General features: G+C 47.4%; 1 protein-coding gene across 1 annotated transcript in view; it reads left to right on the plus strand.

Annotated features, from left to right (window-relative positions):
• The window catches only part of RTTN (rotatin), a 2,784,523-nt gene that overhangs the window by 367,969 nt on the left and 2,394,826 nt on the right, over positions 1–21,728 (plus strand). Inside the window, exon 9 of the mRNA XM_069620779.1 lies at positions 15,819–15,987. Coding sequence (XP_069476880.1) covers positions 15,819–15,987 — 169 coding nt within the window. The remainder of the gene's footprint in view (positions 1–15,818; positions 15,988–21,728) is intronic.

Consider the following 21,728-nt stretch of genomic DNA (forward strand, 5'->3'; position numbering starts at 1 on the left):
GATAATTAACCCCCCGGATGGTCTGCCCGTATTGCCCTATTTAGCTGCTTGATGGAAAAACTTGTAACCATCTACCTGAGGGCAGGTTACTAGCCAGGTTTCTTGTAGAAGCATTAAGTTGTTATCCTTCATTCGGCAACAGGCTACAACATTCCCATCTAGGTGTGCATAGACACGAGTATTCCAACTAACTATTTTAAGGAGCAAGCTCTTGAAATCAACTAGATGCTCATTTCTGTTCAGTGACCCACAAGACTGAGGTTAGATCTGTGTACACACGGGCCAGCGTCCTGGTATACTCCTTATGCTGGGGTCTATCTACTATTCTCAGTGGTTTTCCACCTTTAGTAGTTTGGCCACTCCTCATCATCACTGGGTTATCATCGCCCTCCTTTAAATCGCATTTTACAATGTTAAATCCCAGACCTTCAAAGGTACTTCTCTCTGCTAGAACAAGACCCATCAGTAGGTACGAGTAGAAGTAAATGACGCATCTGTTCGTATGCACTCTATTAGGAAAATTAATTCTTTCTATATCGCATTTCAGCAAAGATAGTTGGCACATTGAAACGATTCAAACAAACATTCTCATCGCATGGCAAGTGACCGGTCAAAAGAACCTTTTTAGAAGCTTTTTTAAAATATTGTCAAGGGGCCTGCTTGTCTCGGGCAGACAAGACAGTTTCCGAACCTCGGCCCATGGTGCGGTCATACATGTTCGTGTCTGAAGTCTTGGCGCCTCAGAGGATGCTGTGAGTTGTAATTATCCTCCCCTTAGTGATTCCAGGGACAGGATAGGAATCAAAGCTATCTTTGGGCACACAAATTATTAGACTAATAGTTACTCTTCATCAGCCTCCGAGGGGCACGTTTCCACAGTTGTGGGAGACAGATGCGTTTCCTTTCTGTCGAGTATGGGTGAATAAAGTTTCACTTAATCCGGGGACACAATTGTAGGTAGTCTGACGCATATCGGGTGAGTCAATTTCTGCACCACTCTGGTCGGCAAGAGTCTCCTCACGAGCTTCCTTGAAGGGTCAAGTAGCATTGTCATCTACCTCTGGCAAGTCCACTACATGGTTGGGGGTATTCGTGCTGATTCTCTTGGTGGGGCGGGCGTGTTTCGGGAAAACACTGGCTGATCATTGATTTTTGAAAAGTGGAAGGTTGAAGGATCAGTCTTCTGAGCACTTGCTGACACAGATGGCACAGTCTAGATGCTGGTCGAGTTCTTGCAAGCTTTTTCTAGGTGCTCTCCCAGAGATGGTTCCCTTTGAGTGATCCGTAATGTGTTGGTCAATGGTACATCTGGTTTTTTCACTGTGATTCTCAGGCTTTGTGATATAGGGCACTTGCATATCTGTGTTCATTTTATGCAGAGGTAGTAGCGGGCTAATGTTTAAGGCATGATTTAGGTATCTTATGGGCATCTAAGGGAATACGAACGTCCTCTATTGTTGGCTTTCTTGGCGAGTCGTTGTGCATGTTCTGGGCATTGCCCTTTTTTGAGCTCCCAAAAAAATGGCTCAGCTGAACGTAGTGCCTATTAGATTGTTTAGAATAATGTTCTTCTTTTTTGAGTACCTCATGTGCCTAAACACTTTTTTGGCAATGCGTGAGCGCAGCCCCTTCCGAAGTGCAGTCATTTTCTCATAAAACCAGTACATTGCTAAGTGTGCCTGTGCTACCTAATAATGTCATCCCTGCCATACACACTGGTTATTGTCTTCCATTGTACCCTCTGTGTTTTACCTGCCCATGCTAACAGACTTATTTGTTGTTATTATTGGAAGGGCTTGGAATAAATATTAGTATTTTGGCAACAGCAGCATTTTTATTGTTTTTCTGTTGGCCTTGGAGAGTGGTAGTTGTATCCATCTTGGCACCCTAACCTTAACATAGTCTGTTAGTGGCTTGTAATTCAACTCCAATAAGGTGTTTGGATTGGGTGTGATTTTTATCCCAAGGTTTTTTTTTACCCCCTCTGTAGCCCGACAAATTCCCAGGTCGTCTTTCTCTTAAATCAAGGTTTTTCGATAGTAGGTATATTTATGATTTAGTCCAGTTTATATGTAGGCCCTCATGCTCTCCAAATTGCATTACATCTGCAATAATTGGCCTCATATTCTTACTTGGGTCTCATCTATGTATCGCCATGACATCTGCATATAGTGATATTATTGACTTGAGTCCTTTAATTCCAGTCCTCTTATGTACATGTTCCTGTTTGATCAATAAAGCTGATGGCTCTGTTGCTGGTGCATATTTTAACAGCGACAGTAGACAGCCCTGCCTGGTCCTGCATTTTAGGAGAATCTAGCGTGATATGTCTGTGTTGGTGATTATTCTGGCCGGCGGTGTGGTGTTACAGTAGTGTCATCCTCTTTACCATTACTGGGCCGAAACCAAATCTGTGCAGTTCTTCTATCCTTTATTGCCATTCAATGGAGTCAATGGTTTTTTTCTGCATTTAACAGGACTACTCCGGCCTACATATCTGTCTCGGGTACAGTCATAGTCTGAAACAGGCTGCAGATATTTTATTTTTTAAGACTGCCCTAGAATGAACCTGATTGATCAGTGTGTACTAACTGCAGTATATATGGCAGTATACGGGTAGCTATCATCTTTGGTAAAATCTTGTAATCTGTGCCTAACATCGACAAGGGCATATCGTTTTTCCAGCTTTTAAGAGAACTATAATATGGACTGTTCACAAAGGATTGGGTAGTCTCCCAATCTTGTATACCTCATTATAAAGCTTAAGGAGTACAGAAGCCAATGTAAATGTATAAATGTTCTAGAACTCGGATGGGAGTCGTCCATGACTTAACACCCACTAGGCTTTTGATTGCATTGATTATTTCAGATAATGTTAATGGGGATTTTAGCTGCGTCTTTTCTGTAGTTTCAAGCAAAGTCATTTCTATTGTCTGAAGGAACGCACTGATTTCCTCTTTCTGCACAGTTATTTTACAGTCATATACACCATCATAGAATTATTTGAACACATCATTTACCTCAATGATATCATTGTTTCTCAGCCTGTTGCCTAGCATAATGCCTATCCCTCTATTATCGCTTTCCCGGTTTACCAACTAGGTAAGTGATTTACTGGTCTCTCCAGTTCCTGGTATTTCCAGGCTACTGTTGGTTTATCTAAAAATGTAACTTCTAACTCTGCCATTTGATGGAATTGACATAGTGTCTCATTTATTACATTGGTCTCGTCAGTATCTGGTCTAATTTTTCCGTTGTAATTTCTCTGCTTCTTTTTCAAGAGAATTTAATTGATTTTGGATAGCTCTGAGTATCCCGCAGTCATTCAAGATACATATACCCAGGACATATAGTTTGAAGGCTTTCCCCATGGTTGCTATTTCTGCCACAGAGCTACCATTAATATGAACAAAATAATCTGTCTGTCATTTTTATATGTAGCCCCAGACTGTGCAGCCAGTCTGTCCGTGTATACTTGAATATGATAGTAAGATCTGTCATTTTTTCAAACCCAGGTATCAAACACTTCAGTGTTTTGATGAGAATATTTCCACCAACAATAAACCTCACTTGCCATAATACTTAAATATTGTGTACTATCTGCTTTAGTGCAAAAACCTTTTTGAACCAATGGCCTCCTCAGATTTGATGCTTGTCACCTTGAAAATGGCTTTTCTGGTGGCTATGGTATGTTATATGTTGTTTATATAGCACTCAAACCCAGAGGCATAAGAGTGCTCTAGAAAAATACATGAATAAGACAATGTGGTTTCCATTGTTAGTATGGATGATAAAGAAAGAATACAAGTTTAAGATGTTTCTTGAAATTACTTATGCTGGACTCCGATCTAAGGGCGTCTAAGAGTTTGCTTCATATTCTCGCACCTTGATCTGAGTATCTCCTGCCTTTGGAATAATTTGTTTAATCTAGGGCTGATTAGAGTTGATGGGGCAGAACGGAGTGAGCAATTGGGGGGGGAAAAGATTTTCAGTCTAATAGCTAAATCAAGGGCGGCTTCTCCAGCATGGGGTCTGGCATGGATTCACATGCTCATGAATATTCCCCGTCGTCAGGCCGGGAATCCACGGTAAAGAAAAAATCAATATCAGTTTCATTTCTGACCTGTCTTTCTTAGTAGTAACCAATGACTCATCTCTGGGTCATACTGCCCACTGCCAATGACTGCCCTCTCCCTAAGCCCCTCCCCTGGCAGCCATCCTCAGATTTTTACCGCACGCTCAAGTGTTGGGAGTCCTCGTGTTTAGCTCTTGAGCTTTTGCTGCGTTTTTGCGCATTTTGAAAGAGAATTTCTCATTTTTCGGTCAAATAGAGCCTCAAGCTCCACCGTCTCTACATCCGATTAACGGGGATCCGTGTCGGATTTTTCTACGCCCCTCAAGGGTGAAGATTTCATCGAGTTACGCTTCTTGGAGGAGTCCAGGAGTTTCTGCGGCCTACCCGAACATGGCCCAGGAGAAAGGAAGCTCGACGCCTGGAAAGCTGTTCAGGATTTGCCCTGGATGCCAGCTGCAGAATGTGTTCAAGGAGGACGAGCACTCGAAATGTCTCTACTGCCTTCATGAGGACAAAACGCACGTGGAGAAGGACTGTGCGTTTTGCAGGAACATGTCGGAACGGACCATCAGGGACCGACCCCGTCGTCTTCCGAACTGGCTGGAAGGAAAGAGCCTGTCGGGTGAGAAGAAGTAGTCCGAGCGGTCTTCTAAGTCCTGTGAGGGCGCCCCTGCGACGGGGGCACAACAGAAGGCAAAGCAGCGCGAGTCCGCGGGCACCGGGAGTGCCGAACGGTCGGGCTCCTCGGCTGCCAGGCAGGGCGCATCCTCCCCAGCGCCATCAACCACGAGCCAACGCTCTGGCTCAGGGAAGAGGAAGGCCGCGAACCCTGCAAAGCTTCTGGAGAGGCCCCGGTCGAGCTCGAAGGATCCGGCCGAGGGGTAGCGAGGCAGTGACCCTCCCCCCAAGGTGAAGGCCACAGGCCCACATAAGGTGGCGAAGGCCTTGATTCACCCTGCCAAGGCCTCTATTGAGGAAGTTGCGGCGGCCCTTGCGCAGCCTATGCAGGCTACACCAGTGGAGGCGACCTAGGGGCCCGGAGTCTTAATGCCTCTGTGGAGGGAAGCCTCTTTCAGACCCATCGGAAAGACCCCCGTGAAGACCCTGGTGGAAAAAGAGGGGGGGGCCTGGTGGCCATTGTGGACACGGACACAGCATCCGAGGAGGAACTGGTAGAAGTCTTAGAGGGCCTCGACGAGGGCGTCTAAGAGGCCCGTTCCCATGGGAGGGATCCCGACGAAGGCGTTGACGAGAGTGGCGGCGGCACCGGCGAGGGTCCTAGTCACCCGTCGCTTCCGGAGCCGCACGACAACTCGGCAGCCATTTTGTTGGCAATACAATCGTTATGTTCGGAGATAAGGACGAGATTGCCCTTACCACCGATGGAAGAACCGGAACCAGGCTTGGCGGAGGAGCCAGAGACAGGCCCGGCAGGAAGCCCCCCCGAACAAGAGAAGACAGATCCATCCAGCCCGCCTTTTCAGCCCTCGCGGCCTACTCCACCTTTGACCACGTCCCACGTCCCTGGGGATGACACGGGAACGGACACGGCCAAAACAGGTACCGACGATGGCGGTGACGACAGGACGGAGCTCCCATCGCCCCCAGCCCGGGCATCCCCGCCCGACGAGATGTGGTCTTTCCAGGCATTGATCGCCAGTGCATCCAAGCTTTTTCAGCTCTGCCCCGAAGAGAAGGAGGAAGGTTTCCTTTACCAACGGCGCGAGGCCAAGAGGAAAACGGTCCTCGCCGTGCCTCTGCTGGATGACATCTGGGACGAGGGCCTCACCCTTCTCAAGAACCCGTCTATGACGCCTGCCAAGAGGGATCGGTACGAGAAGAAGTACCGGGTCTCCGACGCAGCCCCTTTGTGCCCTAGGGCACAACCGACCCCTGACTCGGTCGTCTCAGTGGTGGCCAAGAAGAAAGCGGGGGGGGGGGGTGTCATCGGCCTCAATGTCAACTTCCCCACCGGACAGCGAAGGAAAGAAGCTGGACGCAATGGGACGATGCGTTATCTTGTCGGCGGCAGCAACGATTAAGGTGGTCAACGCCCTCGCGATCGTGGCCCGCTACGACAGGGAGTTATGGTACAAGATCGCCCCCTGTTGGACTTCCTACCAGACGACAAGAGGGCCGAGGCCCTGGAGATCTTGCAAGAAGGCGAAGTGGCAACGGACATTGACGACACCGGTTTCCGCCATCTAGGCAGCGGCGTTTGCCTTAGACGACGAGGGTGGCTCAAGGCGACGGATTTCCGCCAGGACATACAAGCCAAGGTTTTGGACATGCCGTTCGGGAACAATCTGTTTGGGAAAACAGTGGATGAGTCCCTCCAAGCCATCAAGGCGGACACGGAGACAGTTAAGGCCCTAGGCGTTCTCTGGCAACGAAGGCTGTCCTTTCGGAGCACCGAGGCAAGCAGGGTGCCTCCAAGGGATTCGGCGGTGGCTCCTCTACGTACCGCCAAGCAGCCCACTCCTCGTCGCAGGAAGCCTATAGAGGATGAGACAAGTCTGGTGGACCGCGGCGTCGTTGCCAGGGAGGCCAAGGCGGCAAGGCGTCCTCCAAGCAAGATGGAACCGATGGCGGTGTGGGGGCTCCCCCGAAGCACCCCGATGGGAGGCCGGCTGGCCAAGTCCGTCAGCGTGTGGGAGTCCATCTCCACCGACCGTTGGGTGCTGGACGCCCTGGCCCAGGGTCACGCCTTCGAATTAAAAAAAAGTGCCCCGACATTCCACCAGTGGCAAGGTAGGGAAATCACATCCCTCAACTGCTATCGGAGGTAAGGGCGATGCTCAAAAAAGGTGCCACCGAGCTCGTCCCGAAGAGGCTCTGGGGCTCCGGAGTATACTCAAGGTACTTCCTCGTGAAAAACAAGACAGGAGGATGCGCCCCATCCTGGACCTGTGACGACTGAACAAGTACATAAAGGCACAGAAGTTCTGGATGGTCACCCTCCAGCACGTGCTGGGACAGCTGGAGGAGGACGATTTCCTGTCGTCGTTGGATTTGGAGGATGCGTACTTCCACATCCCCATTCTAAAAGGACACCGAAAGTTCCTCAGGTTCGTGGTCCAAGGACGGCACTAGCAGTTCAAGGCCCTCCCTTTCGGATTGAAGTCGGCACCCAGGCTGTTCATCAAGTGCCTCGTACCGGTGGCGGCGCGGCTGCGCCTGCAGGGGATCCACGTCTACCCCTACCTGGACGACTGGCTCATCCGAGCAAGGACAAGCGAGCTCGCCGTAGAACACACAGCAAAGACAGTCCAGCTGCTCACGGACCTGGGATTCTCAGTCAACTTTCCCAAATCCCACTTGGTCCCGTCGCAAGTCGCACTGTTTCTGGGAGCCAAGCTCGACAAAGTGGCGTGTCTGGCCTTGCCGTCGGAGGAAAGGACGAAGGCCTTCCCTGGCAAGGTGGCTTTTAGACCCCATCTCACCAGAAGACAGTGACCACGGATGCCTCCCTGGAAGGGTGGGGAGCGCACACCGGAGCACTTCACGCGAGAGGCCTTTGGCTCCCGTAGGAGAAGCCGCTCCATATCAACATCCTGGAGCTCTATGCAGTGTTCTGGGCCCTCAGGTCCTTTCTCCCGTCGATCAAGGGCAAGGTAGTGAGAATCTTCACCGACAACACCACCACAATGTTCTACATCTGGAAGCAGGGAGGAACCAGATCCCCAGCCCTCTCCAAGGAAGCCCAGGATCTGTGGCATTGGCCCGTCGCCCAAGGGATGTTTCTGGTGCCTTTTCATCTGGCAGGGATAAAAAAACACCATTGCCGACTCACTGAGCAGGGAGCTGCGCTCGTGCCACGAGTGGGAACTACGTCAGGATCAAGTCGATCGACTCTTCCGACGATGGGGAAAACCGTAGATCGACCTGTTCGCAACGGCGAGGAACTCCAAGTGATCCACGTCACACCGGCGTGGCCGAGGCAGATCTGGTTCCCGGACCTTCTGGACTTGTCAGGGTTCCCACCAGTTAAGCTGCCGATGGACGCGGATCTTCTCTCCAGAGAAGGAGGCGCCTTACTTCATCACGACCCGGAGTTGCTGAATTTGCAGGCCTGGCTCTTACAGCACTAGAGTTTGGAGGGCACGATATCCCGGCTGACTGCAGAGAGGTTCTTGCAAAGGCCAGGGCGTCGTCAACTCTCAAGTGCTACGGACATAAGTGGAAGAGGTTCTCTGTCTGGTGCTGTGCACAGAAGATTAACCCTCTAACGATTATGGCCCCTCAAGTGCTGCCGTACCTACTGTCGCTGGCCAAGGCTGGTCTGGCTCACGCTTCAATCAAGATATATCTGGCTGCGATCACCTGATACATCAGAACCACAGGACGGGCGTCCTTGTGGTCCCATCGCCTGGTGAGGGAATTTATGAAGGGACTGTTCCGATCGTTCCCGCCGGTGAAGGCCCCTGCCCCGGCGTGGGAGCTCAACCTGGTGCTGGCCAGGCTCATGGGAGTGCCATTCGAGCACCTGCATTCGGCACCGTTGAAGTTCCTGTTGTGGAAGACTGGGTTTCTTGTGGCCATCACCTCCGCACAACGAGTGGGAGAGATCCAGGCCCTATCCTGCAAGCCTCCATACTTGACTTTTCACGACACGAGGGTGGTGCTGAGGAAGCACCCCTCCTTTATGTCCAAGGTGCCGTCCAACTTCCACCTCAACGAGCCCTTTGTGTTGCCCGTTTTCTTTTCGTCGCCTTTGTCGTCGGCCGAGAGGACTTTGCACGCGCTGGATGTGGCTAGAGCGCTGAAGTTCTAAGTGGACCGCACGAAGAGTTTTCGGAAGACATCACAGCTATTTGTGAACTTTGGACCTGTGAACCAAGGGAAGGCTCTCTCGAAGTCTTCCATTTCCAGATGGCTCTCTGGCTGCATCATGCACTGTCATCAATTGGCAAACCGACCGTTGCCTGGCCGTCCGAGAGCCCATTTGACCAGAGCGATCGCTGCTACTACGGCGTTCCTGCCTGGTGTCCCTGCTGGACATCTGCAGGGCTGCTACGTGGAGGCCGACTCACAACTTCATGAGATTCTACTGCATCGATCGGGACTCCAGGGAGGAGTCCAGGGTCGGCCAAGCAGTGCTGCGCAACCTGTTCGCCTGAAGGTGGGCCTGGTGAGGAGGTAAGAGTTGCTTAATGTTGAGCCTTTAGCCACCTCCCTTGGTTGTGTATGTGTGTACTGCTATGTATTCTTGTATTTATGAGCATGTGAATCCATGCCAGACCCCATGCTGGAGAAGGCCCAAGTTACTTACCTGGAACTGTTGTTCTCCAGCATGGGTCTGGCATGGATTCACATGTGAACCCTCCCTCCTTCCCCTCTGCGGCTCTTCACTTGGTCTTACTGCCACTTTACGTGCTACCAAATCTGAGGATGGCTGCCAGGGGAGGGGCTTAGGGAGAGGGCAGTCATTGGCTGTGGGCAGTATGACCCAGAGATCAGTGATTGGTTACTACTAAGAAAGACAGATCAGAAACAAAACTGATACTGATTTTTTCTTTACCGAGGATTCCCGGCCTGACGACGGGGAATATTCATGAGCATGTGAATCCATGCCAGACCCATGCTGGAGAACAACAGTTACAGGTAAGTAACTTGTTCCTTTTCAGCACTCCACGAAGCCTTGACGCAAGGTCAAAACCTGTGTGAAACTCGACATCAAACACTGTTGGAACCAAAGCATTCCAGTTTCATGGAGCCCTGGTGTTTGGCCCCAAACACAAGTATCACGTGGTGTGTACGATCACTTCTTTCTTCAGTCTCTTGTGATAGAAGAATGAGTCATATCCGATAAAAAGCCTCAAATGCCCAGCACCACCTAGTAGCAATCACTGGAAGTTCATCTCTAGATCAGAGGAACACAGTAATGCACTCTATATGTTTGCAAATTACCTATAAAGAATGAAACGCATATTTGTTTTTTTGTTACAACCTTGAGAGTTGTCAGTCTTTGTTTGATAAAGCTGTGTATAAAATAGCACTGCCCTATAAGGCAAAATCTATTTTCTCGTGGCACAAAAAGCAAGCTTTACAGCTAACTTGCATACCCATAGTGCATAATATGGCTCTGCTCAGGAAGGGAACTTCCAGTGATAGCTACTAGGTGGCAGTGTGCATGTGTGGATTTTCAGCTGAAGGGGCCAAAGAAGTTTTTTTTTCTTTTTTCTCAAACCCACCATAACGTTGATGGTGAATGGTAAACATGCCTCGTGCGCCACTCTCTGGGATGTCAACCTACACTGCATTGACGATCCCTGATGAAGGAGAATATATGTGGTTGGTTGTTATATTGTTCATAGCTGCCAGTCTTTCTACTGCACTATAAGACAATGCCATTTTCCTCCTATGGAGCAAAAGCAGGTTTTTAGCCAACTTGCATAACCATTGTGCATTGCTGTGTGGTTCTAATCTGGAAGTGAACATTCAGCGTTCAGTGATGGCTACTACGTGGCACTGTGCACGTGTGGCTTATTAGCTGAAATTACCAATTCATCTATCGTATTGCAGCTAGAAGAGTTTTGTTCTTTTTTCAAACTCGTCATAATATTGGTGAAATTTCAGTTTTTGGTTAATACCGAAATATACAAAGCTGACCTGGAACACCCTGTGCAATCTAACCATGGACACAGAATCACCCCTGCCACAAATAACTGTTGTGCACCTCCATTGTCTACATGACTAAAGCTTGAGAGATCTTTGTTCCGGTTCAGTAATCTCCCTAAAAAGTTAAATTTTCTTAGGAGGCCCATTATCTGCTCAGGTCAGTTTATACACACCATAGTCTTCCTCCCACGAGGGACGACACTAGGACGGTCAAATACTCAATCTTCCTTTCAATCAGTGACCCTGAATACTTGGTACCCTAGAGTTTTTATCTACTAATCTGACAATGTTTCAGCAGAAAGAGTGGTACAATCAAACAGCCTCCATTGAGGCAACAGTGGTAATGAGTTGAATGTTACAAAGGTACTAACACCTATTAGGGAGTCTGAATCCGTCTTTGGCCTGGAACCAGGAAAATGTATCCCGCTCCCCTCCCTCTTCTAACCGGGTCGTACTGTCACCTGTGTAGGAGCTTGATTGCATGCAGTTTATATCGGCATGATATTGAGGTCCGGGATGCACCCCTGCAGAGTTTTTCCCATAGAGGTTGGTCCAACCCCCTGCACCTAGGGGTCTCTCCTATCTTTGTCTTAGCTTGCCCGTGGACCCCTTGCCTGATTCCACTAGGGCTCTGTACATGGCTGAGATCAGCCCCTTCCCCTCCGTCTGGGTGTCCAGGAGCCGCTCGAAAGGGGTGAGGTCCCCCTGGATCTGTTCCCTCCAGCCCTCCCTTGTCAGTGCCCCCTTCAGCTGGAGACATAGAAAGACAGAGTCTGCCAATGCTCAAAGCTCTTCGAGTTCTTGAATGGTAATGAATCTCCCCTACCTCCAGAACGGTCCGGCCCCCTCCAGTCCTGCCTCAAACCAGGGCTGGAATCTTTCAGGGTTTTCTATGGAGTCCCTAACCCCCGGTACCTAGATATGCCCCAGCGGTGATGGCCATGTCGTGACCCCTTCCATTTCGGTACACTTCTTCCAAACATACCAGATTGTCCCCAGAATCGGGTGTTCCTGAATCCTTTGTGGCATCTTATTTCTTTGCACCCACCTTCATTCCCTGACCGTTGCCGGGTGCATGTGTGTGTTGTCCAGGGCGACCCATTGGAGATCTCACTGTGCTCTTAGGTGTGGTATCAGGACTCTAAGTTGAGCAGCCTTGTAGTAAAGTTTCAGGTCTGGTAGGCCCACACTTCCTTTCTCCTTAAGAAGGATGAGTGTCCCTGCGGGGATCCTGGCTTTTTTCCCCTGCCACAGCAATTCCAGCATTTTGCTCCTTGCATCTCTAAAGAGTGAGTCTGGGACCTGGATGGGTAGCATCTGAAACCAGTAAAGGATCTTTGCGAGGAGGACCATTTTAAGGGTGTTAAGGTGTCTCAGCCAAGAGATTGTGAGCTTGCTCCATTTCTCCAGGTCTTTTTTAAGTTTGCCCATCAGTGGAATGAAATTAAATAGCTCTCCAAGATCCCTAATTACAGTGATCCCCAGGTACCTAAAGGGCCCCAGATTGACCTGTACTCCCAGGGGTGCAAATCAGCCTAAGTTCCGGTCTTCATTCTCGTCTAAGGGGATGAGAACCGACTTGGACTGGTTAATCTAGAGTCCGGATATGGCGCTGTATTGTTCGATCAGTTACTTCCTAATACTCCTGCCCCCCCATGCAGAGTCCCTCAACTCTGGGTTATACATCTCTTGGAATAGATCCCGATGGTTTCTGTTTCCTTTTTACAGAAGTTCTGGCTCGTGACCAGTGCAGACTCGCGCTGAGCATTTCCCTCCCGTCAGTTACTTTTCCTTTGCGCTAATTCCTGGTATTTCAATAATTTAAGTGGAGCCCATCCACGGTCAGGGGATTGGTTAGAAGTGCAAGAGTGTATTTATTTTCTCTTAGGGGTATAAAGCGGGGCTTTACTGTGGTCCTCAGGGTAGCCTTCTTCTGGGTTACAAGGTTTTTTCCCTTGCATAAGTGGGGGAGGGTTCTCCTCCTTTGGGAGAGCACAATATCCCTCGGTGGGATAGAGGGGTCTGGGAGTGATATTAATCTCCCATACAAGTTATTACGATCCTCTATCACGATGCGTTCCAGCGTCTCTACATTAAATATCAGAGGGTGTCTGCCAGTGCGATTCCAAGAGGGCTGGGATATATATTTAGTTAATGACTTGATTCTCCTAGTCACCTGCATGGCACCTTTGGGTTTTCACAGGAGTTTGTTTTTGCAATAAGGTGCCAGCTCAGGGTGCTGTGAGCTTCAAGGATCTTCAAATGGGCTGAAATATAGGTTAGACCTCTTCTGGTGTGCAACTTCAGTTTAACTGTTTAGTGATCAGTTCTTGGCAGTTTAGAGTCTTGCTAAGACTTTGGAATTTAGGAGTCCTCCTTCCGTTAGTTTTTTTGGATCCTCTAGGGGTTTCCTCAACCAGGGAGGAGGGAACAAGATTCAAGCACCGGGCATATCTACAAAGGGGTTTACATATCACTATAAGGGTAACAATTGGTTGTAAGATGCATTTTTTCTCCTTGCCAGGTTTGGCCTCTTAAGGGTCAGGTTTGTAAAGATCTGCCTTTGGTCATGGTAGCAGTGTCCTTTTTCAAGAGCTCGGGAGGTCTGAGGGTCCCCGTGTTGGCGGTTTCACAGGTTTACGTTCCCAGGTGGGGCCCCTCTCTTCCATTCTGCTTCTCCAGAAGACATCCTTCCTTATTATACACATATGACTGAAGACAATTGTGGGTTAAGTCTATTGTTTTTCTGCTCCGCTCAGGATGGGTCGTCCTATTAAAAATTAATAAAATTACTTTTTACTCCATTTTACCTTTTATGAAGATTTCTTTCCCACTGGGTTCCCCAAGGTAGTTATGTGACGTGCTCTGTTTCTAATACGACATCTTCCTTTAACACATGGGATGGAGCCTACAAAACTTTCACCCCTAGGGGGTACTTTTCTATATCTCCTGGAGAGCTGGGTGCTTATTTTCTATGGTTTGCTACCTAGGTTCCCAAAGAGGGTATGAATTTAAGTGTTTTTAATGTTTGATTGGACAATGGAGGTGTTTATTTCAGATGCTGTTTATTCCTAACCTTTTAGTATAGGAAAACTTTGTTCAATGTTTTCCCCCTCTTTTAACCAGTTGGTTTTGGTGGCCTGTAGGGAACACTGGAATTGGCACATCTTCCTGTTTTTTTTTCTTGCAGTGGATTTGTCTATGCCTTATAAGACAGTTATTCAGGCAGCCTAGTCTTGGGCAATTCTCTTGCGGTCAGCTGATTTATTTAATGAAAGCATTGAAAACATTTTCTTTCCTATTATTTTATTATATTGTCTCTATTGTATTGATCATGTTTTACTAATGAGATACAAGGGCTTTGAACTTGCATAATATGAGCCTCCTGTCTTGTCATAGAATGGCTAATCCCCCACACTATCATGAGATGGGGGTTTAGATTCTATTAAAGACAAGGAGGCAATTCTTATCCCTCCCACCCACCCTGCATATGATATGACAGTTATGACATGTATGTACACAGGTGGTTCAAGTGAGAACATTCTTTGGTTTGTTCTTACAGCTACGAGTTGAGGTTCTGATCAGGAGTGTGGCTCGCAGTTGCAAGTTATGGAGTGCGTGGTACGAGAGCTTTGATGGATTTGCTTTCATCGTTTATCATCTGATCTGTGCAGTGGACGCCGGGTTCAAGACAGCTACAGAAAGAGGAATTGGGCTTAGAGTAATGGACCTATATAAGGAAGGGTCCCTGCTCATTGGTCCCCTGCAGGGCATGACCTGTCCTCCATGATGGATTGGGGAGCTCCCTTACATTGACATTGAACTCTATTTAGTTCTGTTCTTTACAACTTTTTTGTTTGTAAAAGTTTTTCTTTGCTGCTGTGGTTTCAGAGTAAAGATTGTATTGCATAATAATCGCCCCATTCTCTTTAATAGAATCTAAACCCCCATCGCACGCTAGTGTGGGGGATTCGCCATTGTGACGATTTTTGAAGCTCGGTGGCTGCGAGCACACGACTAAGCTGCCATATTCCGTGCGCCCCCTGTTGGCTCGCAGTTTGATAACTTGATTTTGAAATTTAAAAGTACATTCCTGTTGGTGTTCAGAGATGTCAATTCAGTAGTTATGAATTTAATGAAGGTACCCATGATGGAAAAAACGATTACAGTTAAGTAACTCTTCCTTCCCGCCACATATTTTTAGTAACGTGTCGGCTGAAATCTGTCTTGTGATGAGGCACAATTCCTTTTTGATGGCAGTTAGTTTTGCTCAAAGTAAATGTGAAGCTTAGTGCTGTCTTACTTTACTCGCTCTTCTTCAACCCCACCCACCCTGGAGCCTGAATTGTATAATGTAAAACACAGTATTCCCCTGTGTGTGCACGCTTTCACAATGCTTTGCAATTGTATACAAATAGCCAAGGGTTTGAAGTATACAACTCCTGCAGCAAGTATGTAGCCGAATTAGATACCTGAATGCTCCAGTCTCAACCTTCACAGGGTGACCCACAAATTATATGCAGGTCAATTCCTAGGAGAGTCACCCTGGCCACTAAATTACAGATGATTCATTTTGTTGATACTGTATAGAGCAGGAGTAGTTTGCCATATATGTTTTCATTTGTATTATTACGAGCAATCTAGACTTATGAAGGCTCATTTTCTAAAAGGTGCTGATTACACGGAGGGGACTGCCAAAGTGTGAACTTTTTTCTGTCCCCCTTTCTAGTTTCCTACTTTGCACTGTGAAGTGCAATACATTCATGTTAAACCTGACAGATTAACACATTTTTTGCACTTCATAGTGCAAAGAAATGTATGTGTCCTGCCATATTCGCATAACGGAAAGCATGTACAATTAATTCTTATGGAACCCTCCTACCTTTAGCAGTTGTTAAGAGACGGATTCTATAAGTTCAAACTGCTTAAAGCACAAAAAACCCTGAAACACAAGAAGTGGTCTTTAAAGAGGCATAACACGTGTATGCCTTGTTTTAATATATCTTGTTGCAATTTGGGGGAAATCGAAAATGTACCCATATCTTTTCAAAAGGATGTTGTGATAACTACATTTGGAACTACCGCTGTTGCAATTTTCCTAATGTGTAACTTGTATCACTAGACACACTTTCTCAGAACTCCTCTCTTTCATATGGGCCAGAAGCACAAGTTATCCCTCAGTCGCAGAATCCATCTCCTGCAAGCACTTGTAGCCCACGGCCTTCTGTGATTGGACGTACTGTGCAGCGACTCAGAGGAGATGGACAAGATTGGGATGATGCATCTTCCAGGTTTGTCACAGAAGTTGATACCAAGCTAAAGAAATGTGTTCTTGTCTGGTGATTACTCTTTTGTGTGATTCCATGTGCTGCCACGTGCCTACCTATTTTAACTTAAAACTATAGTCGGAAGTCAAGTTTTGTATTGATTTAATTTTGCAAAGCTGGATATAAAAGAATTCTTGTGTTTTTTAGTAGCATGACAAAGATGGCGATGATGTTACAGGGACTTTTATGCACTTCTGCCCGCTAGCATCTTGCATTCAATACTATTGTAAATTTGCAACTTGCAACAAGCTCCTAAACCTTAGATTCAGATTTGTTACCCCACAGCAACTTTCAGCACCCACCTTTGGTGCACATTCTGCAAGGAAGCACTCAGTGTAGTGCAACCTTCCAGTCAAGCGGTGCGGTTTGGGGGGGGGGTCAGGGGAGACTGGATGTTCTCAGCATGTAATTGGCTTTAAGATTCTCTTTTTTTGTGGGGTAGAGGCCAGGACCCTGGACCTGACAGAGGGTGTTGAGCCAGCTCTTAGCATGCCAAGTGTTTGGTATTGCCATGCACTAATGCTTTATTCTTTACTGGAGCATGCAGCAGCCATGCACGTGGCTTTTACAAGAAGATCAGTTGCATGGACAAATCTCCCTCACGCCTGCTAGCTGCGGACACAATGGTGTTGATTTGCAGGTAAGGCGTTGCAGCACCATCCTGGCTGTCTTGAGTTGGGGCAAGCAGTAAGTAGTTGGGGAGTGGCTGATGTTACATAGCGAGCAGGCATGATGAGGCAGACCATCCTTCGTGTTTCATCTTGGATATGGAAAGAGGTCCACTGAGTGTAGAGTGGACGCCTGGTAATGTGTTTGGCAAATTACGGGGTTGTTGTACACTGATTTGGCTACATGACAGTTTATATCTCAGGTGGTGGTGCTTACCATGCTATTACAGCATCAATCTGCTCTGTGAGGTACGCTTTGTTACTGTGCTGTCTGGTCTAGGGCAGGGATTACTGAGCTGGAGTGGTTATGTTTGTTATGTTGTGTTATCTTGCTTTTGTATAGCACCTCGTCTATTCAGGTACATAGTTGGCATGAGGGCGGAGGATAGATAAGATGCTGTGACAAACCTTTCGTTGGCGTCACTTCTCCATGAAGGGGAGCCCTTTCCCATGAGGCCAGTGTGGTCAGGCTGCTACCAGATAGTCCCCCTGGGTGTGGTATAATATGGGATAATCTAATGGGGAGGGACTCCCCCTCTGGGGAGAAGGACGTCCATCTAGGGTACAGTCCTTATGAGAGCATCTTATCTCCACATACTCTAGCCTCTCGTTCCTCTGCCAACCTCTTTATAGACAGTAGACCTATGTACTGTTATAAGGCAAAGTACCTCAATGTTCTGGAAAGTACTAAGACGAAGAACAACGGGAACCTAGGTAACCCAAGTACTGGGATGAGTTGCCCCCTCCGAAGAGTGATGAAGATGATATCTGTGAAAGGCCAGGATTCTTGTGAATCTGCTTGGAATCGCAAGATGTGCATATAGTCTGACATCTAGTGGTAATCACGGAACGTTGCATCTTTTTTTCGAAGATCGAAAATGGACGTCGACCTGGGCTTGTCTGTAACACTATACCTACTGTGACATGTAGTGTACCCATTATCCCTCACAGGAAGGGCAACATTTAAGTGGAGTTCTCTCCATTATTAAGTAGAAAAATAGCAGTCCGACAAGGTAAAGAAGACAGAAAAGCAGGGGAAGTAATTCTCTAATGAAGGAATGTTGAAAATAAATCCCACCCCCCACTCTTCCTACTGAGAAAGGCCTGATGGTGAAGGCTGCCGCCAGTCATCGAGGATTAAGTCAGATCTCTTCAAACGGCAAACGGTTGAGTTTAATCATCGAAGGGGTGCTGTGAGAAACTCATTGTATCAGAAACAAGAGATGCACGTTAAATAGCTTTATATATAACTTTGCAAGGTGTTAGAGACTTAACTGGCCCTAAATCTAAAGTGGGAGTGAACTCGACCATAAAGTAAAAGTAAAACCGCCCTAGTCAGTACAGTCAAATCAAAAGGTTCTAAACCTAATGCCTGCCCTAATTCTAATACAAAAAGGTGCAAGGGAAATGTACACAAAATGAAAAGGAGAGTGTTCTTCAACAAAAGGCTCAGGATGGCAAGGGGTTTGAAGCAATGAAATACGCCTTCCCCACTATTTCACCTTGGGACAATGGGATTCGAGGGCATAGGGACTTAAGCAGCACAGTTTCCCCAGTGGGGCACACTCTGGCTTACTGGGGCGAGTCAACAGAATGTTCAGTCTTCTTTCATAATCAAATGTTAGTTTGGGCTTTCCAAAAATAAAGGTTGTAAATGTTTTCCACGAATAGACTTCTTCATCTTGAAACAAAAGCTTAATAGTCACAATCTTTCCTAAAGGTCTCAGAGATACCCTTCCCCAAGATTTCTTGGTCGAAGACTTTCGAGACGTCATAGGTTTGGCTTCTGACTATGCTTGACCACTTTGACAACCGTTACCGTCACTTTCTCCCAATGCTTTCTGGTACTTGTATTTGCAAAATTACAGCTTTTCCTCCGTCGGGTTCGAGCCACTCACTATAGAGCCATTCACAATATTACTGCTTACCCTCAGTTGGGCTCAGCCTCTTATCTTTCACATCAGCCTCCCTCAGTCGGGCTCACGCCCTTCCCCCAAATTCCTTGCTTTTATTAGTCGAAGACGACAGTACTCTTTTACTTCCTTGCCTGACCACTTCGACACTACTGCCTTCTGGTTAATGTACTTCCCTCTTGCATTAACCTCTCGTGTTTGCTTTTGAACACAGTTCAAAACATGCCTTACAAAGACTTTCAATAATGTGGTTCCCCTTCGCAGGACCACTTTTGCAGCTCAGTTTGTTTCTTCACGCATAACTCCCAAACCCTCTCCAATAGTTTCCCATTGTCCTTTTCCATATAGTTGTTTGGCTGTCCCAATGCATTTCTACTGTATTGTTCCAAATTGCTGTTCGTTCACTTTAAACAAGCATCTGTGTCTTTGAATCACTTCGGTTTAATGGGGAATATTGCCTTGTTACTTTTATTTTCACACACGATTTAGAAAACACTTTAAAATGGTTTTCAATCACACGCGGGCAACTCTCAGAATGTGTAATGTATTTATGGAGCCTTTTCGCCACATGCTCTTTCTTCACACGCATATGCTCTGCTACATTGTATTTGCTGGATAAACTGTCAACAGTGAATCTTATTTTTAGTTACCGTGCGGTTAGAAGATTCAAAGGGGCTCCTGCTTCATAGCTTTCACCAGCTTTCCATTGATGTCTTCTGATTACCGCGTCTCGCCAGGATAGGCAGTTTCGGGCTTTCCCTCTAACCCACGGACCCTCCTGTGTTTTCCAAACCACATGGGAATGTATTCTCAAAAGAAAAGGAGGAAGGCATGCTTTTAATACGGCCTCCTTCGCACCCTTGGCTTCAGTCCTCAGAGCTCTTGCTCTCGCCATACCCAGTATGACTTTCTCTTCAGTCTCTCCTAGGGCTTTGGCGTCTCTTGTATTTCTCACGGCTCATCTGCTGCTCCCTTAGACATCTCCCTCTTTCTTTGTGCTTCTTCTCCTAGTTCCCAGCCTTGCTCAGAGTGTACCTGTGTGCTCTGCCTTTTATCCCAGGTGGGGATGTTAACAGGTTTCAGGTGGGGATGATTGGAAAGGGAGGCCTGACCTTGCCTGGCCCTACCAGGACAGAGCCATTGAAAAGAGTTAGAGGTAATCATCATGATTCTGTTCCTGATCTTCCTCAGCCCAATACTACTGATAGAGGAGGAAGGGTGAGAGTCATGGGAGTTGTCTTACAAAGTAGGTTGGGATACAGGTACGGATTCCGTAAAAATGAAAGGGGGGAACAGAAATTGTGGGGTAGGTCTTTCCTAAAGAAGGCGTATTCCTCACCGCTGATATGTGAGGTAGAATTTGTTGCGTCCTGGATGGTATCCCAGGTTTGTTTTCCCATAAGGGGTAAGGTTGTGGGGAGTTGGTATAACAGTAACCTACAAAGGCTGAGGGGATGCCGGGAAAGGAAGTTGAAGCAGGGGAGGGGGAATACCATGTCTCACCTTTAGGTGTTCTCCTCAAGGTCCCCAGAGATCCTTTACCCAGGTGATCCTCCCTCGCTTGTCCCCCCTCAGAGTTGGAATCCAAAAGCAATGGCTCGCCTCTGGCCACCTGAACAAAGAAACCTTGGGGTCTACAAGTGAGAACACCCTCAGGTTTCTCAGTGTGTTGAAGATGCAATAACATTTAGCAATAAATCTAGATATCATGAGCTCAGCATTAATGCTACCGACCAGTATGGTAGAAAAAACAATCTGGGGGGACCTCAGAAAATTTTCAGGCCAGCCCCTTCGTGTCCCCTTTATATTCGGGGACACTCTTCTAGATTCACTGGTGGTCACCACAACCAGGAAACAGGCAGGCGTTCCTTTGTCTTTGGCTGAGGCTCCTCCTGACCAGGACTGTAAAAAATTATATGCCTTAGGCAAACGCATTATGTCTTCTGTGGCTTATAATACCCTCATTGCAAATAACACCACCTTGCTTACAAGCTTTAGTGATGTCCAATGGGTTCTGGTGCATGATGGACTGCACAGTGGGCCTGAACCAGCCAATTCGCAACTGCTTGGTATTATACAAGAAGGCCGGCCTGTCACCCAGAACATTTTGAAGAACACTCTGGATGCCGCCGAGACAGCTGGCAGGGTGTTAGCGGAAGGGACTCTTCTAAAGCACCACGCTTAGTTGATGAACTTGTTTTTTGAACCTGAGATGCAGGCCTCTTATCAACAAGTCAATAGAGTCCTACTTGTTTGGGCAAGCAGTGGATGATGCAGTAGAAACGGCAAAGGAAGAGCACAAGACTGTAAAGTCTCCAAACCAAATGTCCAGCAGGCTGTACGTGCAGCCCTGGGTCTTTAACACCCACCACTCCTTTCGAGGGCAATCTTTTTCCGGAACTGCACAGCCCTGTTATGGTACAGGAGGTTCGTCCTGGTATTCTAATCAAGGATCGTCCAGCGCCTATCAAGCTTCTCAACAAGGGTTTTGGCGCTGCAAAGGAAAGGTTAAGAATCCTGCTCCCCTTCCATGTATCGCCAGTAGGAGGTTTGATAACACTCTTCACCCACGCGTGGTAAGGGATTACTTCAGACAAGTGGGTGCTCAATACAGTGGGCGAGGGTTACTGTATCGGGTTTCTCCAGACAACTCCGTACCTCCCACCAAAGACCAGAAGAATGTCTCCAGATCATCTCCTTATTCTTCAGGCAGAAGCGGAGGCCCTGCTGCAAAAGGGAGCGATAGAACTTGTTCCAGCTCATCAGGTAAACCAGGGTATTTATTCAACATAGTTCCTATTACCCAAAATGGATCTAACCATGCGCCCTGTATTAGGTCTGCGTCCTGCAAACAAGTATGTCAAGCCTCAAAGGTTCAGGATGACAACTCTGCAGGAAGTAATTCCACTACATAAGCACAGGGATTACATTGCCACCTTGGAAATGAAAGATGCATACGTTCATATTTCAGTGTTGCCAGCACACATAAAGTACCTAAGGTTCAAGATCGGGAACACTCACTATCAGTTCAAAGTACTCCCCTTCAGCATTGCCTCAGACCCAGGGGTTTTTACCAAGGTTCTGGTAGTGGCATCAGTTCACTTACGCAGAAAGTCCATTCCGG

This window comes from Ambystoma mexicanum, chromosome 5q, assembly GCF_040938575.1.
Source record: "Ambystoma mexicanum isolate Mex_15411 chromosome 5q, UKY_AmexF1_1, whole genome shotgun sequence".
Taxonomy (NCBI): Eukaryota; Metazoa; Chordata; class Amphibia; order Caudata; family Ambystomatidae; genus Ambystoma; species Ambystoma mexicanum.